This window comes from Gastrolobium bilobum, unplaced genomic scaffold, assembly GCF_033153095.1.
Source record: "Gastrolobium bilobum isolate Gb01-03AN ecotype WA unplaced genomic scaffold, APGP_CSIRO_Gbil_v1 utg11366, whole genome shotgun sequence".
Taxonomy (NCBI): Eukaryota; Viridiplantae; Streptophyta; class Magnoliopsida; order Fabales; family Fabaceae; genus Gastrolobium; species Gastrolobium bilobum.
In genome coordinates this window covers 46,038-62,980 of record NW_026897685.1, presented here as the reverse complement: position 1 = coordinate 62,980, position 16,943 = coordinate 46,038, and the positions used below count along the sequence as shown (strand labels likewise).

Genomic DNA, 16,943 nt, shown 5'->3' with positions numbered 1-16,943 from the left:
TTTGTGTGTCTTAATTTTTTATTTTCTATTTTGCTTTAAAAAGTATGGGTACCACAAAATATTGTGTGTGTAGGAAATTTTTTTGTGTCATGTAACATGATAGATGCAAATCCAATGTATTCGGTAAAATGAGTGTGTGGAGATCTCTATAGGTGAAAATAGAGACTTGAAAGATGAAAGAAGACGGGAGAAATGGAAAAATGAATGAAGCTATGTGATGTTACTCGGGAAAAGTTAATAAATGGAAAGCAATGTGGGTTTGGAAATTTTTTTAGTAAATAAAAAAAAATTATGATTATTGATAACATATATCAATTGAAAATGCTAATAAAGTAAATAAATACAAATCTTCTGGTTGTACTTTCTCCTTCGCTTTCTAAGCAGTGGTAAACAAAGGGTTTTATAAGAGTTATGTTGTAGGAAAAGTGATTGTGTTATGTTATAGAGATTCGTTTTGCGTGCCGAAGTTTTTTTTTTTTGTTTTGCTGCGGGCCCTACAAAATGTTGTGTGTGTAGGAAAATTTTTGTGGTCATGTTAAATGATAGATGATAAACCCGTAAACAAAATGTTAAAAAATAATTCCTGTCAATTTTTATACTTATTTTATCTGTGCAAGTTAATTTTTCGAAAGTTAAAAAGAGTGAAAAGAACAAAAAAACAAAAAGTCAAAATGAAAAGGACAGAATAATATAAACAAGAGAAAGTTAATAATATGATGGGACATGAATGCTATAATTTAATAGATAATAAAACAAAGATATGACATAATAGTGACAATGGGAGTTAATCATTCATATTCTCCACACACAAAAAAGCATTCATATTTGGATTGAATTTTTTTTTAACAAAGTAGGTAAACCCTTTTTCTATAATTAATTAATTTATTGATAGCTAGCTATATTCTTAATACTCACGTTTATAACATTTGATGAAAAGTTAATACGCTTTGATAATTATATTTGATTTAATTTCAGACCGTTAAACGATTATCTAAAATAAAATAAAGGATATCCAAGTGTGATGGATCAATTGGTAGTATGGGGACTGACTGGTGGGAGAGAACTTCGATTCGAATTCCACCAACATCATCTGGGGAGGGATATAAGTACCGTAATCTTTGGACTCGCACTCGAACTCTGGATTAGTCTCATAGACGACTCAAAGAGTCGAACCCGTAGAAATACCAGAAGGTTCTGATTCGCCTCAAAAAAATAATTAGGATGAGTTACCAAAAATAAAATAAAGGACAAAAAAATTATAAAGGACAGGATGAACGCAAACGGCCTATGGAGAAAGAATAAATAAATTTTTTATTATTATAACTGTAGATAATAGATTACTCTTTCGTATAGCCTATCTTATGGATCCCCATTATGTTCGCGAGTGTACTACCTACAAGCCGTCTCATTGTCATGTGTTATGATGCTTTAGTAGCTAGAATAAACTCCATAGAAAAATAAATTATTAAAATTAAACAAGAAAAAGATGTATTCCCTTTCTAAAACAAGGACATGCTTTTGAACTTAACTATGAGTTACTATGATAATTGTTATATATATTAAGATTGAAAAAGGATTTATGAGAGAAAGAACAAACTTTAAGTTTTTCAAACCGTCATGGTTTACCACTTGCACCAATTCCGTTGGATCTGTAGTTTAAGTGCTTTTGAGCCATTTTAGACTGGCATTTCCTTTTGAATACTCTTTTCCTTAATATTATATTAGCACGTACAGAATAGTATTAACTTTCTACGTATTTCGATAAATTAATTTATGGTTGAAAAATCTTTGGGTTAATTTATTTAAAAATGAAAAATTTAATAACTTTTTGAAATAGTTTTTAAATTAAAAAGAATCATTTGTAAATAAAAAATTAAAGCAAACATGTGCCTAACCTCGCTAATCGTTTCTGCTCAGTATTATATCAGTTCGAATACCGGCCGTGACCCTTAAATTAAGTTCGAACAAGAGTGGCTCGACTCAAAAAATAAATAAATTGAGCCAAGAATTATAACGGGTTGTTGCTAATGTAATTTTATTTTTTTTACCAAAAAAAAGTTTGAGAACCATGCAAAGACACGAATTCAAAATTTAATTAAATTTATAAGTTATTGCTGCAGATCATTTGGTGGTGGTTCCAATCTGCCTATAACATAAATTAAAGATAAAAAAATAATAGTTAAAGCTTTAAAAGCTTGTATTATTTTAAAAGCATATCGTGCACCACTATAAACATGATTAGTATTATTTTATTACACGCAAAAATTAATTGATCAATTTTTTTTATTCATTTATCACTTATTGTCGTTTATTACTCTTAATGTATTTTATTACTTTGTGTTGCTAGTTCCCATTAAGAAATATAACTATATAATTATGTATAAGTAACTTTTACAAGTAAAACTCTTATATAATGTTTGTAGGTGAGAGATCAATTCCTACTTTAATGTCAATTCGGCACTAGTCATTGGAAGTTTTTAGTGGTTTTCGAACTATATATATATATATATATATATATATATATATATATATATATGAGAAGGATTATATTGATAATTTTTTTTTTACAAATTACACTATGTCTTACCGGTAAGACTTCACTCAAGAGTGTCTTACCCATAAGACATAGTGTAGTTTGTAAATAAAAAGTTTGGAAATATAACCTTCTCCTATATATATGTTATAATTATGTTCTCCCGGGAGAACATAGTTAAAAATGGTGGTTGTAGATAATCTTATCTAAAGTGGCTGTAGAAATATTTTTCCCATATATATATATATATATATATATATATATATATATATTATCATGCTTGTATCAAAATTAGAGTTATAAGATAGAAATGAAATCAATAATTAATAATGAATAGATTTACATTAACAAGTTGATCATTATCCATATTTTTGTTACCCACAATTTTATATTATTAAATTCTACAATTAAAGATCTTATCATTAAAATACATCAAATAGTAATTATATGTGTAAGATTAGTTTATGCTCAAAGCGTCCACTTAGTGTGATAATAGGATACTTTGCCGTCCAATATTTTAATTAAATCTTATAGGTAAGACTAATAAACAAAAACTATCACGTGACCAAATGGGAATAATATATAGAGCGGATGGTTCTCATATTGGTTCATCCACGTAATCAAAAGCAGGGTAGGATGATTTGAGGATTGGGGCGACTATGAGAGAAAGTATTCATTATTGAATATTAATACACTTTCAATTGAATAAATATAAAAATATTGTTACTTATTCTTTTAAGTTTAAACATAATTTAAGTTCATAGAAGTTTAATAATAAAAATCTGAAAATTGTATTTGTATGGAACTAAATATTAGTCCACATATCTCGAAACTAAATTTGAGAGCCGTAGAACGATTGCAATAAAGGAACTAAACTTCTGAGATAGAAGATCACGTGACCATTTTTTTTCCTTAAGTTAATCCAATTATAATTATCTCTTTAAGACGAGTTGGCTTTTCTAGTATTTTCACAGACTTTAATTTTTTGAACCGGCTATGAGACTAATTCAGAGTGCATACAAGTTAAGAAGACATTTGGGGAACGAACTGATGCATTTTTCTTTTCACTTACTCAATTTTCTTGCTACCCAATAAACTATCACCATTTGGTAAATCACGCGACCATGCAGTTAGTTTGTGTTAAGATGTTTTAGTAGCTAGCTAGAATAAACTTGTGATAAAATAAATTATCAAAATAGAAAATAAAATTTAAGACGTATTCACTTTCTAAAATAAGGACATGCTTTTGACATTAACTTTGACTTACTGTGATAATTTTTATTATATATATTACGGTTTAAAAATTATTTATGAGAGTAAGAATCAATTTTAAGTTATTCAAGGTGTTATGTTTTACCATGTCAACCAATTTCGTTGGATCTGTTTTTTTTAGGTGCTTTTGAGACTTTTTAGACTAGTATTTCCATTTGAATACACTTTTCCTTGATATTATATTCGTACGTACTAAAAAATATTGACTTAATGCCTTTAATTTATTTTTGGGTTAACTAAGATGAATTATTTATCTATTTTCGTTCGATAAGTAAATTTTACAAAAGTTTTTTAGTAATGCAACAACAATATTAAATGTCGTTTTTAGGATCAATTTATTGAAAACTGTTAATTAAATACTTTTCCACCTTTTATTCCATACATACTTGGATTTGATATGAAAATAAAGTTTATATTTAAATAATATTCCATGCATTTTAAAAAATGTTATTTTATAAAATAAGAATTATTTTAGTTTATCTATTGCTCTAGAAAGTTAAAAAAAAAAATTATTTTCACCTTTAATTTTGGTTTTTGAATTTCCACTACATAAGAAGTGGTAATATTTTTATTTACTTTAATAAAATATTTAATCAATTTCACTTAGACTTTTAAAAAAAATCAACAGTGCAACAATCTTAGGTAGGTGTAAACAATGTGAAAATGACTTTATTGGTGTAGTTCATTTTTCTGTTAATATGTCAAATAATTTCGATAAGCAATGGGAAGTTTAATGTAGTTTTTGTGCATTCTAACTTAGAATTTCTAAGGCCATATCAAAGTCTAGGAATCTTTATTGCGAGTTGCGAGTTGCGACACAAGAAAAATGGAACGATATGATAGACTGAGATGTTGTCTCCATGATTGCATCCACTGGGGACGAAAGACATCACTCATTACTGGCAACATTAGGATCAACTTTTTTTGTTTGGAAAGATACTTTCTAACCTTACTAAAATGCATTGCACAAAAACTTTTCTTATTTTAAAAGATCTGAAAAGGACGATTTGGTGGAAAATGTGTTATGTCAAAAGTAGCAAATAATTTATAGTTTCTGCAGTAAAAAGGCATGAATTATTGAGTACCCATGATGCAAAAGTTTTTAAGGAGGAGAAACTCTTTTTTGAAAATCATTTTGTGCGCATTATTTTAATGAATATTTTTTAAGTTTAATATTTTTCAGGTTATAAGAGGTAAATTTTAGAGTAAACACTCTTTTTAGTCCCTGGCAATATCTACGAAGTCCTTTTCAGTCCCTGACAATAAGAAAAGACCAAATTGATCCCTGAAAGTACAAGAAAAGGGTCACTCTACATATTTGTGAGTTGACATAAGGACTAACATGACCCTTTTTTTGTAATTTCAGGGACCAATTTGGTACTTTTTTATTGCCAGGGACTAAAAAAGACTTCGTAGATATTGACAGGGACTAAAAAGGGTGTTTACTCTAAATTTTATTATCAATACAAATATAAAGTGTGTGGGGTCCATATGGGCCCATTTGAGATGTTGTGATCATGACAAGTACCGCACTAGTCGTACAAGTAATAAAGTGTAAGAGTACAAGATCGTTCCTACGAGAATTAGAATTACAATCCTTAATTCACTACTTCAAGTTAAGTTGGGCAATCAATTAAGAGATTTGGATGAAATTTGAATTCAAAATTAAACTAGATAACTAAACATAAAGATAAAATTGGATTACTTGACAATCAAGAAACACATTTTGGATTTTAATTTCTCCCAATCTCCCCTCTATGTTATGAACTAAACCCTTAATTAAATGTTCTTAACATATTGCCAATCAATTCTCTTAGATTAATTAGAACTCAATCCCTTGATATCCCAATTCTTTATTATCTTGAAAGAACTATAGTTCCCTGATATTAAAAATACTAAAAGCAATAAAGGAAAACTAAAATTAAAATAACTGAAAGCAGAAAATCATTGGGTTGCCTCCCAACAAACGCTTGTTTAATGTCACGAGCCTGACGTATCTCTTTGTGACCATAGTGGCTCAAAGCATGAGATAAATGATGAACATATCCCCTCATTCAAATATGGAGCCCTTCCATAATAGTACTCATGTGTATGTGGATGAGATGTAGTAGCCTCAGGAACTCTAAACTTAGTTTTCACGTGTTTTCCCTTACTACTTGGCTTTTCCATCTTAATTTTTGACTTGCAGTTCTCATATAGCTGATGATCTTCCTTTTTGTCATTTTCTTCACCTTTGTTTTCATCAATAAAGAAAATCTCCTATAACTGAGTTGTAAATGATAGAGTCTCTTTTTCAAATACTTTGAAAATGGTTTTCTCTCCTTCCACCTCTAAGATAAATTCACCCATTGGTACATCAAGTAGCGCTCCTGATGTTGTTAAGAACTCCCAAAGATCATAGGAACAACAACATTCTCCTCTATATTAAGGCTTTACCTCTATATTAAGGCTTTACCTCTGTCCCAAAGATCATAGGAACAACAACATCAAGTAACTAGTTGCAAGATCATCCTAGTCAGCTTTACCTCTATGATTCCCAGCTTCTTAATAATAGATAGTGGCATGACGTTGACACTGGAACCGAGATCACATAAGACTCTATCCACTATCACCGAGCATATTATGCAAGGAATGATAAAAACTCCCCAGATCCTTTAACTTTTAAGGTAACCCTCTCTGCATGATTGCATTACACTCCTCTGTCAAAATGGTAGGTCATTTCCCTTCTTGGATAGAATCTCCTTCGGGAACTTAGCATATGAAGGTATTTTCTCAAAGGCTTCAGCAAAAGGAATATTAATCTACAATTTCTTGAAGATATCCAAAAACCTGACATACTGTTGATTCTGAATCTGCTGTTTAAGTTTCTGTGGATACGGAGCTCACGCATAACATGAGACTGTTTAAGGCTTGTCCTGCTTTTCTTGAGACTTCTTCTTTTCCCACTTTAACTCTTTTTTCAGCCTTCTCATGAGTAGTTTTTCCTCCTATAACATCCCCAGTCTCCTTTTCTTGCTCTTCAACACTAGAGTCAACAACACTCATCTTATCCTCAGAAGATTTCTCTATAGGCTGGATCACTTTATTGCTTCTAGTAGTTATGCATTGAAGTGCTCCCTTGGATTGACAACTGTGTCATTAAGAAAAGTACCCTGAGCCCTCTCAAAAATCTACTTAGATAACTACCCCATTTGAGTCTCAAGATTCCTTATGGATGCTTCCTGATTTCTCAAAGAAGATTAGGTTTCTTGCATGAATGTGGTTGTCTTATTTCTGAAGGCATCAATACCTTGAATGTAATCAGTAGTTGTTTTCGTGAGTTGCATCAGTGTTTTTTCTAATTATGAAGTATTATTTTGCTAAGGAGGATGTGGTAGCAACTGTTGTGATGATTTATAAGAGAAACTTGGGTGATTCTTCCATATGGCGTTATAAGTATCACCATAGAGATTGTTCTGGTTCCTCTGTAGGTTGTTTTGATTTCTTTGATTGTACCAAATTTCATTCACCTAAGCTGAATCTATTTCCCCAAAAGGCATCACAGTTACTGCTAATATGGTTGCTTCCACGATACTCACAAACTAGTGGTTAAGATTGAAAATAATAATTAAAAAAACTAAAAATAGAGACACGATGTCAACAGTACCTCGCATAAATCAGAAAATAGAATAATTAAAAAATCTAAAACAAAATAACAAAAATAGAAATTAAGAGACAGAAAATAAGGTCCAAACTAAAAGAGCCTATAGTTACTACTATTATTATTGAAATAACTATTCTACGGCAAAGGCGCCAAAAACATGTTGTGATCACGGCAAGTGCACCGGTAGTACAAGTAATAAAGTGTAAGAGTATGAGATCATTCCCGCGAGGATTAGAATTTCAATCACTAATTTACTACTTTCGCTTAAGTTGGACAGTCAATTAAGAGATTTGGATGAAATTTAAATTCAAAATTAAACTAGATAACTAAACACAAAGATACAATTTGAATTACTTGACAATGAAGAAACACATTTAGGGTTTTAATTTCCCCCAATCTCCCCTTTATATTATGAACTAAACCCTTAATTAATCGTCCTTAACATATCGCCAATCAATTCTCTTAGATTAATTTGGACTCAATCCCTTAGCGTCCAAATTCTTTATTATCTTGAAAGAACTCTAGTTCCTTGATTATTCCTCAAAAAAACAAGTATTAAGTTCAAGAATCACAAGATTGTATAACTCCTATGTCTATCCCTAGAATCATAAGAATAACGATGAGTTTACTATACACGGTTCATGTACCAACATCCATGTTTCCATACAATCACCTTATATCAGTCTAGAAGATTAAACTCATAGAAAGCATTAACAGAAGATGAACTCATGCGATATAAAAATGAAAATTAACATTAAAGATTTATTCAAAACGTAAAGGTTCAATTGGGTTTCATCTATCCCTAACTACAAAGAAAATCTAACTTAACATGGTGGAATCAAGAATACGAGAAAATGAGAAAGCCTCCCCAAACTCTATTGGTGCGATGGTGTAGTGAATCTTCAAGGTTTCGAGCGTAATCCCAACTCCGATCTGTCTTCAGCTCTCCAAAGCATGAATGACTCACTTCTTCGCTGAAAACTAAGTCTTAGCAATCAAGTGTTTTTTTTGTTTTCTCTAAATAATTACACTAAAAAGGCATAGAAACCCTAAATTTTGGTCAAATAATGTGATGGGTCTTAATTGTGAGCAGTATTGAATTGTGTTGCAGTGCGTTAAAACATTGTGTCATAGCGTTTTAATGCTGGAGACTAATGTTGCTTGCTTCTTTTTACATCCAGTGCATTAAAATGTTGAGTTTTAGCGTTTTAACGCTGGACAACAGTGACTAAACTTCCTTTTTGCGTAGAAGAGCATTAAAATGCTGGGTTATTTTATATTTATATGTAGAAGATAAATTTATCTCTTACAACATGATACACAATAAACTCATACTTTTTTACATGTAAAAGAAGATTGAAATCACCTCCAACTAATTACCTCGACTTAAATATTTTAGCATTCCTAACTTGAACATCAGGAGACAAGTGAAATACGATCAAGCACACATGGTCATTTTACACTTGCACATATGATCATTATTTTTCTCACTAAAGGTGGAACTATGATTCAACTTTATCTTAAAGTATTGGTTGAATTACAAATTAGTAACTTCTAAATATCGACAAAAACATTGTGAATTATAAAGTCTAAGTGAACCTTAAACCAAATGCTAATCAAGAATGATTTGTTAACACATTTGTAATCATATTATAGCTACATAGTGTTGGGACCACGTTGAAGGCCTTACCAGTATTCCTTGTCCGGACTCGACAGATACTGGCTTACCCAATGTTCCTTGCTTGGATTCAACAGGTACCAATTATCATTCCAGTAGCATATGTCAAGTTAGGTCTCATACATATTATCACATACGTCAAACTTTCAACTGCGAACTGATATGAGATCTTTAGCATCTAATCTTTTTCTTCATGAAACCTTGGACATTGTCTTTAGCTCAACTTTATGTGTCCAACTAAGGGGTGCTTATTGTTTTTGCTTGACCTATGCTAAATCGTTTTAGAATTTTCTCTATGTATTTTTCTTGAGAAAGCCACATCAATTTTCTTTGACAGTCTTTGATGAGTTTGATTCTGAGTATTTGCTTTGCAGGACCGAGGTCCTTCATTACAAAGGACATTCTCAATGCATGTATTCTTCAAGAGAAAATCTTGTGGAAGGTCATCTTACTCTAGTGGAGTGTCTAATTTACATTTCAGGTTGAGAGTCTGTCTCTTTATTCTCAACTCGGACCTCAGAATGACCTGCTTCATATTATTTTTCTTACTCGGCTTCAGCTGGTGGCTCTTCTTGTTCATTTTCTTTATTTATTTCTCCCCCTCTTCGGTTCAAACAAGAGGGACGAGTTCTTCACCTTGGACAACAACCTAAATAATTGGCTTCGAGATATTTTTTATAGTCTTATCTTCATGGAAGACTACATCTCAACTTTTTATCACTTTCCGATTAATTTGGATGCCAAAGTCCATATCCTCTTTAGTAAAATATAAATTAGAATGTATAAACATAAATATATACTTATAATATGTGATAACATAAATTGCATAAAAGTAAATTACTCAAATATAAATTACTAAATAATAAATTAGTAAATATATATTTACGTATGTAATTATAAAGTGAGGAAATATAAATTGCAAAAATGTAAATTGATGTAATATAAATTGCCAAAATATAAAGGGAAAAATTATAAATTGCTAAAATAAATAACAAAAAATAATTGAAACGAGGTAGCCCATCGGGACCGATTAGGGGAAGAAGAGGAAGAGTAAAATAAATAAATAAAATAACACTTCCATGAAGTTAATATTTTAGAAGAAAGAAAGATTAGGAGTGCCTAACAATTGGGTATCTATTTTTCTTTTAGTTTGTTGGAAATCTTGGCAGTGGCGGAATGATTTTCAGCATGGGTCTTTGTTTCCTGATCTGACTTCTAGGGTGTTGTCTAAACAAAAGATGGCTAGTGAAGTTGAAGACGCGTTTTCCAACCCCAACAGTCCTCGACTGGGTCACAAAACAGTGATCGCCAATATTTTTTGGCAATTCCCTGAGGATGGTTTTATCAAGATTAATTCGGATGAGGCAATGCATGGCAACCTTGGTCTATTTTCTTGTGGAGGTATTATTCTGGATTCAAGTGGTACTTGGCTCTGCGTTTTTGGCTTCAAGTTTGGTACGTGTTCATCTTTCAAAGTGGAGTTGTGGGGCATTCTTCAGGGTCTAGAGTTAGCCTAGAATGAAGGCTTTCAGAATATTTAACTTGAAAGTGACTCAACATCTATAATCATTATGCTCACCAAGCAAGGTGCAACAGTCCATGAGAATCATCTGATTACTTATATACGGACATGGTTACATAGAGACTGGAGGTTAAAGATTCGTCATACTTATAGAGAAGGTAACATGTGCACTGATTGGATGGCTAATTTTATCTTAGATAGTGAGGAGGATTCGAACAATGTTATTTTTCGGGATCCTCCTCAAGGAATTCAGTATCTGTACTTAGCAAATGTGTCATCTACAGGGAGGGCTCGTTCCCTGATAGTCTTGTAGTGTTTTTTTTTTTTTTTTTGCTCTTGTTTTGTTTTGAGCTCCGACCCTTTTATTTACCAAAAAAAAAAGAAAGAAAGAAAGAAAGAAGTCATCTTCAACCTTAGTATTTACTTTTATCTTCCTTATTACAAAGCTTCCTTACTCTAAAATTCCTTTCTATTTCTCTTGCTCTTTCTTAGTAGAATTTTCTCTAAATTTTCCAAGTCCCTTCGCTTCTTGATTTCTCTCAATTTTCAAACAATAATTAATGCTTTATCTAGCCTCTATTTATGGGGAAAATATTACAATGCTAATGGTAGAATTAATATGGTAATAGTAAAACATTATTTACCTAATAATCATTAAAGAAAACATTTCCGTGTGGAATATCTTGGAATTTAGTTTATGAAAACTTATGATTGATTTATACATTTTTGGAGTGTTGTTTATAACAATTTATTATTGATTTATATATTTTTGGATGTAGTTTATGATAATTTATGAATGATTTATATATTCTTGGAGTATTGTTAGTAATAATTTATGATTGGTATATAGTTTTTGGAATGTTGCTTGTAATAATTTGTGATTGAATCATATATTTTGAATTATTTTTTATAATAATTTTGTGATTGAATTATATATTTTCGAGTGTTGTATTTAATAGTTTTGTGATTGATTTATGTGTTATTATTGTTATTATTATTTATTATTATTATTTTTCAGGGTTTTACAGTTGAATAAAGAGAAAACTACAAGACCAAAAAGTGAAAGCATCCGTAAGAGAAATCCAATAAAGGTTCTAACTTCTAAGAAATTCAAGGGCAATTACTATAATTGTGGTAAGCCAATATAATGGAGACAACTTCTAATGGGGTTGATGATATGGACCCCGTGGTGGTTGTGTTTGAACGTAACTTAATGGGAAACATAAGGAATGATGAGTGGACATTGGAGCCAGTAGGCATATGGGTGCTAATAGATGGATATTTTCTTCCTATGCTCCAACTAAGGAAGATGAAAAGCTCTATATGGGAAATTCTACAACCTCGAAGGTCGAAGGCGTTGGAAAAGTGGCCTTGAAGATGATATCGGGAAAAGTAGTAACTCTTACTAATGTTCTTCATCTGCCTAACATTCGCGAGAACTTGGTTTATAGATCTCTCTTGAGTAAGAATGGCTTTAAGCTAGTGAAGGTCTCTTCAAGATGAATGTAATGACTGTTGCAACCAAGGATGCTAATATAAATAATAATGTTTCTTTTGTATTTGCTTGAGTCTCCTGATTTATGGCATGCTAGATTAGGACACGTTAATTTCAAATCAATTAAAAGGCTAATTAATATGGATTTACTACCTATATTTGTTCAAACAAAAGGTGCAAGTTTGTGTTGAATCCAAATTTTTGAATTAGTATGGAACACTTTCTTTTCCAAGTGAAATCCCCGAGTATATGAAAGAGTGAAAAAATGCTTTCGTTGTTGTGGAATAAGAAGCTTTCGTATCTTAATACATGTATTTAATTTATTCGGAGCTATTAGAGCGGGATCTACTTTTTCGAGAATATGAGTCAAAGCAATAACAAGAATATTTCTAGTGGAACATCTTTCACAATCCCTAGAGTGATAGTTCACTAATAGACCGAGGGATAAGTAATTCGACTCATTTACATCCCCACCGTTAACTACTTCAATTGAATAGTAATCAAAATACATGTCCTACCAAGACATAATTTGTAACTTGCTATCCTCTTACCTAGCGGGCACAGATTCACCTCCGTGGAAAAGATGATTCATTTGAATCGACATGAGAGTCCAACCACATTGTATTTCCCGAACCCATGTTGTATATTTGACAGAGGTTGACCTACTTGGTTCTCTCATGTTACAATCCTCTTACCGCTGAGCTCCCTTTCTCCTCGGTCAACACAGAAAATATTTTGGACTGGTGCCAAAAGTTTATCACGAAAGAAAGGGCTCAATAGAACCATAATGGATGATTTTATCTTTCTTACCAGTTCTTCCTCTTGAATCGAGACCTATTATTTAAATAGATGGGGGCAAACTAATGAGTTCGGATATTAATGAACTCTATCGAAGAGTTATCTATTGGAACAATACTCTTATCGATTTATTAACAGCAAGTCGATCTACGCCTGGGGAATTAGTAATGTGCAGGAGAAATTGGTACAAGAAGCCGTGGATACACTTTTTTGGAATGAATAGGATGTAGAAAGTAGGGATTTAAGGAAGCCTACATAGGAGGCAAAATGAGAAGGCTTTATAAGGCCTAGCCTCACTCTCCATGATTGCCTTTTGGGGCATCCCACTTTTGTAAGAGGGGATGACGTAGGTGATGTGTGGTTCTCCACACACGTGAGTTATCATCGTTCGTCCGGCCTGTAGCCGTGCGAGTGGGAAATAATTTTTTATTTAAAATTATTTTAATTTTTTCTCCAAAATGCTTGCCCTAATTGGAAAATTCCAAATTTGTCCTTAATGGTCCCTAACGATTTTGCCTCAATCCGTCATAATTTTTCACGACCATTCACCGGTGTCTTTTCTGAATCGATCAGAAGTAAATGTTCACCAGTGTCATTTTGCCGCGAAACTAGTGTGTTTCCAGTTACCGTCCGGTGTTTATAATTAGGATCGATGGCTTCAGAAAATCCACTCAATTTTCTAATCCCACACTAATATTCAGCCAAAATTATTCTGCATTCTTTGATATCTTGTGAGATCTTTCCAAGCATTCAATTGTTCCATCGAGGCTCTTGATCGATAGTGTTAGCGTTCTCCAGACGAATCCGTTCTACCTTAAGAAGTGATTTCCATTGTTCTTCGGCATCGGTAGAGAAGGTATATTCGCTTTAAGGGAATAACTTCGGTTTGGATCGAATTTTCTGCATTTGTTACCATTCATTGTGTTGTTTGTTCCTTTGTAACAGGTTCTTAGTTTATAGATTAAAGTACCTTTTGGGTCCTCAACAAACATCACGTGGGCCATTTTAATTCTTAAGAAAAAAAGTCGACTTGTGGTTCCTTTGAAATTCAAAATAGATACAGTTAGTTGAAATTGTGGTCCCTCTGAAATTCAAAGAAGACCCACGTTAGTCCTTCAGAAGGACTAATATGGGTCTATTTTGAATTTCAGATGAACCATGAGTCGATTTTTTCCTAATGAATAAAACTGAGCCCCATAATATTTGTTAAGGATCCAAAAGATACTTTACTCTAATTTCTATTTCTGTTTTGAATTCAGCTACATAAATTCTTACTTTTGTTTGATTTTCATTTAATGTTTTACATACACCAGCACTAATATATATATATATATTTATGTGTGTGCGTGTGGGGCAAAAAATATTTCTTTAATAAAAGCAAAAATGTTAAACTCTTATAATTAATCACATTTTTCAGCATTATCGTATGTAAATTTTATTTATTATTTTTTGATAAAATAATAAGAAGATCCTAAAGTAAATTATAATGTTATAATAAAAAATTTAGCAGTGTTTAAAAATAGTTATAAAGTTGTAGCTGAAGCAAAGTGAGTGTTTATAAAATTTAATTTTTTATATTTTCCTTAAACCTTAAAATAAAATTAACCATAATATTTTAAAAAAATATATTAAAATAGAGATTGAAATAAAATTAATATCACATAATAGGTTGATAAAAAAAATCACATGATTAAGAATACAGACTTGACTCAATTATTGAGATCAGTGTGTTTAATATCACATGATTCATATTCCACATTACCAGCTCCAGGTGGCACATATAAGAATACAGATTTTTTGTGTCTCTCTTGGTACCGAATATATTTCACGTCAACTTACCATTTTTTTATGATATAATTAATGTCCATTGTTCCAATCCAACGCACAAATCGTCACAACAAATCTCAAGAGAAAATAGTAGATTGTCCAAACGTGCTTTATTTTTTAATGTACAGCCCTTTGTTTATAGCCCGTGTGGTCCGTGGCTAAGGGCAGTGGAGGACTTGAAAAAAAAAGGTTGAGAAATGAGAACTACCGCTATAAAGAGTCAACAAAGGGTACTCCTATTCTGCACCTAACAGGAATAGTATAGCTCTGATTTGTGAAACAGAGCTATATAAGTGTTACTGTCAATTACATTTCAGTGACCACTACTTATGAAGGAGGAACTAAAAACACCTATGGACGCATCGGCAGCTAGCTGGTTATCTGATTTGGTGGTAAGAAATTCATTTCACTCTTTCAATCTTAAAATTGCGAAAATAGATGATTATAAATTCTTTAACACTTTTTTTTTTTTTTAATTATACTTATGCAGGAAATGGATGATTACAATTTATTTCCTGAGGAATGCCCTTTGAACTTGCTTGATGTTGATGATGAAGAGTTCCTTTCACATGACATAGCAAGTGCCTTAGAGGGAAAGGCCCTGCAACAATCTTTATCTCCTGAGTGCACTTCCATAACTCTGAGCAACTCATCAACTGATGAAACCAGTTTTGACTTTGAGAGACCAACTAAGGTGTTGAAAACAATTAGCACAAGTTGTAACTCATCAAGCATCACTGAAAACTTTTCATCAAAACTTTCCCCATCACCGTCCATATCTTCCTTTCAGTCACAGATTCTGTCTTTTGACAACTCAAACGCATCCCCTGCTAACACCACCCAGTTTTATGGGTTTGACTGTGCCTTAAACCCAAATCAGAACGATGTGGTTTCAGTGTCACTTTCCCAATTGGGAAATAAGCATTTCCCAACTCAAACCCCAAACGGGTCCTCAAAAAATCAAAACTTTGAAACAAAAACCTCACAAACTAAGAGGTCTCCACTTCACGCTCAGGATCACATCATGGCTGAGAGAAAGCGAAGAGAGAAGCTCAGCCAAAGCTTCATTGCTCTTGCAGCTCTTGTTCCTGGCCTAAAAAAGGTACATTGCATTCTACTATGCTAGCTCTTAGATCAAGTTTTTGTTATGAATTGGTTAAAAGATAAGCAATTTATCAATACTCTAGCTTGAGACACTAATTAATCATATGGGAAATCTGTTGATCCACACAGATGGACAAGGCTTCGGTATTAGGAGACGCTATCAAATATGTGAAAGAGCTTAAGGAGCGTTTAGCAGTTCTAGAAGAACAGGGTAAGAAAACGAGGGTAGAGTCTGTAATGGTTCTGAACAAACCAGAACTCAGTGGTGATGATGATTCCTCCTCATGTGATGAGAGCGTTGATGCTGCTGGTGCCACTGAATCACTCCTCCAAGTTGAAGCAAGAGTTTCAGGGCAAGAGATGCTGATTAGGATCCACAGCCAGAAACAAAAGGGTCTTCTGGTCAAAATACTGGCCGAGATTCAAAACCTTCACCTATTCGTCATCAATAGCAATGTCTTACCTTTTGGAAAATCTATAATTGACATAACCATCATTGCTCAGGTAAAGAACAATCTCTACCTTAATATAATTGAGTATTTTGTTCAGTTTCCCTCATTTTATTATCCCTTTGACACTTATTTTATTCTATTATATATTTTTTTTTTTTTTGTGTAAATTTTACATTTAGGGTATCTTACGATTTTAATTTAATTGTATTTGAATTTTATTATTTTGCAGATGGGGGATGGTTACAACTTGACCATTAAGGGACTTGTCAAGAATCTACGCGCGGCAATATGTAAATTTATGTCACAGCATGTGGCGTGAGTGTGGGAGTTTGTCCTCGGATAAATACAGATTGAAAGTCTGAATCACATTTAATGCACCATCTACCAGGGGAATCCCCAAAATGGAAGCCTTTCTATTAATGGGTGATGTATGTTGTTCCACGGAGATATTTTTATCAAGAAGGGTAGAGCTCGATCTCCCATGGGATCTTGTCTTTCACTTGTTAATTTTTGCTCTCTCAGGCTTTCATCAGTGTTTGCCTCCTTGACAGGAAAAGAATAATTGAATCATTTTGTGGAGATAGTAGAAATATTTAATTCTGACACCGCTTAGCGAGAG

At 32.4% G+C, this 16,943-nt stretch overlaps 1 protein-coding gene across 1 annotated transcript; it reads left to right on the top strand.

Moving 5' to 3' along the window:
• Positions 1-15,097: 15,097 nt before the first annotated feature.
• LOC133309310 (transcription factor bHLH18-like) lies at positions 15,098-16,643 on the top strand. Its single transcript, XM_061510074.1, has 4 exons — positions 15,098-15,157; positions 15,259-15,870; positions 16,002-16,376; positions 16,554-16,643. The coding sequence occupies exons 1-4, from the start codon at positions 15,098-15,100 to the stop codon at positions 16,641-16,643; spliced, it is 1,137 nt and encodes a 378-aa protein (XP_061366058.1).
• Positions 16,644-16,943: the final 300 nt, after the last annotated feature.